The sequence below is a fragment of the Gossypium arboreum genome, chromosome 6, assembly GCF_025698485.1.
Source record: "Gossypium arboreum isolate Shixiya-1 chromosome 6, ASM2569848v2, whole genome shotgun sequence".
Classification (NCBI taxonomy): Eukaryota; Viridiplantae; Streptophyta; class Magnoliopsida; order Malvales; family Malvaceae; genus Gossypium; species Gossypium arboreum.
The window spans coordinates 30,767,202-30,770,805 of record NC_069075.1 but is presented as its reverse complement, the minus strand read 5'-3'; the positions used below and the strand labels follow the sequence as shown (position 1 = coordinate 30,770,805).

The 3,604-nt window shown below is 26.0% G+C and overlaps 1 protein-coding gene across 1 annotated transcript; it reads left to right on the top strand.

The window, feature by feature from the left end:
* Positions 1-2,191: 2,191 nt before the first annotated feature.
* On the top strand, positions 2,192-3,223 carry LOC108485651 (high mobility group B protein 1-like). The gene has a single exon (XM_017789504.2). It carries the CDS (start codon positions 2,350-2,352, stop codon positions 3,064-3,066), a length of 717 nt encoding a protein of 238 aa, XP_017644993.1. The 5' UTR covers positions 2,192-2,349; the 3' UTR covers positions 3,067-3,223.
* The last annotated feature ends 381 nt before the right edge of the window (positions 3,224-3,604 follow it).

Sequence of the window (3,604 nt, the reverse complement as noted above, 5' to 3'; positions counted from 1 at the left end):
TTCAAGCAGATCTAATTTCCCCTCCAAGGAAGAAAACTTGCCAAGAAAAAATTTGAAGATGATCCCCACAATCTGAAAAGATTGTTAAAACTCTTCTAAAAAAAGACTTAAGAGAAATTCTTGAAAAGAAAAACTCAAAGAATTTATGAACTCAAAAGAAAAGTTGTTGAATAATAATCAGTTGCTTCTTTGTGTTCAATGTAAAGGCCTTTATATAGACTAGCTAAATAAGTCTAAATAAAACTCTTAAGTATGCTAGAACTCTAATTAACCTAAAGAAGAAGTAATTTTAAACTAAACTTTCTTGTTGACATAAAACTTCTAAATAACTTAAAATACATAATAAGAGTTGATAAATACAATATTGAGCTCATATATAATAAAGATTGAGCCTAAAACCCAAACCCAATATGATTTAAACTCAAATTAAATCTCAAAACTCGTAACTTCTATAATAATCCCATCTAGAAATATTGCTCGCATAGTCTCAACTAAAACAATCATAACTTAAGTTCCCGAACTCAAAATTGAGTGATCTTAATCTAGAAATTCTTGGATCCTATCCAAAAATTTATCACAAGTTGAATAATCTTTTCAGCTTGAAAATCGACAACTTGGTTAAAATGACTTTAATGCATTTCACCCATTCCATGCATGCATCATTCCTCTTTTCCTTGAAAAGATTCATCCTCACATATTGGCTTTGATCGAATCTTGGTTTAATTTGTTTGACCTTTGACCTTGTTGTTTGTCTTAAAGTAGTTTAAGCCCATCACATTCATGGGCCTAAAGAAACTCGTATCCAGTTTCTAATATTATAAAATCAAATAATTATTTCAAATATCATTATTATTTTTATACGTAAAATATTTTAAATATAATTGTTTTTCACTTACATTGTAGGTATGGTAAATTATAAATTTATAAAATCAAATAATTATTTCAAATATAATTATTTTTAGTAAATAAATTTTTATATGTTAAATATTTATTTTTCGATTTATATCATGAGTGTGGTAAATTTTAGTATTATATATTTTGTGTGTGTATTTGAAATAATTATTTAAAATATTTCACATATAATAATAGTGATATTTGAAATAGTTAATTGAAATATTTCACATATAAAAATAATGGTATTTAGAATAATTATTTAAAATATTATACATATAAAATAATAATGACATTCAAATAATTATTTGATTTTATAATATTAAAATTTACTATACTCATAGTACAGATAAAAAATATTCGACATATAAAAATTATATAAAAATAAAAAATTGTTGATACTCTCTTCAAAAGAAAATATATTTAATTTTATGATGATATATATATTTTAATATGGTTTCATTATATAACATATTTATTATTCTGTTTATATAAATAAAAATATTTTTAATATAATGAAATATATTTATAATTACACATTTATTATATATATAAATAAAAATTATTAATTAAAAATAAAATAACTTGAAAATAATATGTTTATTAATTAAAAATATTAACTAAATATGAAAAATAAATAGAAAAAACTTGAATCAACATGAAATTAAAAATAGTGCTTAAGATAGGAATCAAACTTGAGATGAAAATAGTAATACGTGACCATCTCATTAAGAGGGTTGACATGTCAAAAGAATTAAGATAGGATTCAAACTTTGAGATAAAAATAATAATACGTGACCATCTCATTACGAGAGTTGACATGTCAAAAAAGTATCTTTCGTAAAAAGTATTTTTCAAAAATATTTTTCCAAGATACCTTTTGTCACATTTACAATCCGTCTATTTCTTTAAATAATCAAAATTTTAACTTATATTTTAATTTTTCTTAAAATCAACACATACTCGTCACTTTGCGTATAATTATTCTTATTAAAAGTAAAAATATAAAATCAAGATAAATTATTAAAACATATTTAACTTCTAAATAAATAATAAAAATTCCTATCCGGGCAAGAAAAATAAAATTCCCTAAAAGATGTACGATAATATGTTTCACCTCACGCAATAATTCTTCGCTTTTGTGACTTTGCTTCTTCTTAAAGCCACGTTAAGTCCGCAGGTTCCGAATCACTTTGTCTTCGAGGAAAAAGCAATCCACTCTCGTAGTCGGACAGAACATAAATAAAACAAAATTAATAGCATACTTAATTATTTATAAATTCAATGTCTTGTTACCATAATACCCATTTCGTTGGTTGAATTGTTTCTTATTTATATACATGTTTAAGTGTATTATGGTCACATACAGGGTCTATATTAGGCTTAAGGTCTGAATTAAACCATAACCTCACAATTTCCGGAGAGTATCTTCATTCGTTTACTTTTGAGGTGACTTTAATGGAAATCGAAGAGATAATGAATCTCTTCGATTCATGTTGGTTTGAGATGGAAATCTTAAAGAAACAGACATCTCAATCAACATCTACGAGTTTTGAGCCAAAACCAGATCGCAAAACTGAAGGGAACTCGTCAAAACCAGAGCTTAAACGCACCCAAAGTACTCTCCATTCAAGATCCATGAGTGATCAATTGAGCTTAAATAGAACAAGCTTCGTAAGTTCTTATGATTCTTTCTCACCAGACTCAGTTCTCCACTCACCAAATCTCCATAAAACCATCTCAGGCAAAGAAATCGCAGAAGAAGAATTGAAAGAAACTTGTAGTAATATGAGATTTACGAGAAGAAAGAAAGGTAGGAGGAGTAAGAGCTTGTCAGAGTTGGAGTTTGAAGAGTTAAAAGGGTTTATGGATCTTGGCTTTGTTTTCTCAGAGGAAGATAATAAGGATTCAAGGTTGGTTGAGATAATTCCAGGGTTGCAAAGATTAAGAAGGAAAGAAAGTCAAGAAGAAGATACCCAAGAAGCAGATGACGATGATGATGATGATGATGATGATGAAGTTTCAAGGCCTTACCTTTCAGAAGCCTGGAAAGTTTCAGAAAGAAGAAAAACAAACCCATTGATGAATTGGAGAGTTCCTGATTTGGGTAATGAGATTGACATGAAAGACAGCCTTAGATGGTGGGCTCATACTGTTGCCTCTACAGTCAGATGAGAAGAAGAACTGAATTCATAGCTTCCAATTTCCAAGTTTTGGGTTTTTTTTTTTTTTTTTCCGTGAGAATTAAATGATTTTTGCCGTCAATTTTCTTTGCGTGAGTTAAACTGTAAAAAGAAAACAAACAAATAAATAAAATATATGTTTCCGGTAACGACCGATGATATACCAGGTCTTTAGTTTGTTAGAAGATTTTTTTTTTTACAAATTATGTTATTTTTCAAGGTGAAAATATTAGATTATTCTCTATATTATATATAAGCTGTAACTTTAATTTTTTCTATTCTAATTCCATCAATTTATTATCGACACTTTTGAGTTTTTCTATTCTTCATGTAGTTTTTATTTTTAAAATTTAAAATTTTAATATTTATTAAAACAATAATCTTTAAATTTATTAATTAAAATGAGTGTTTTTTTAACATTTTATTAAAATCACAAATTATTTTACCATTATACATGTAAATTTATGTTTGTCAATATAAAATTTTAAAAATAATACAATTTAATTTAATAAATTTAACTATTATTATTT

Bases quoted from the DNA above. Each gene is read 5' to 3' on its own strand.
- LOC108485651 (XM_017789504.2), top strand. From the start codon at position 2,350: ATGGAAATCGAAGAGATAATGAATCTCTTCGATTCATGTTGGTTTGAG.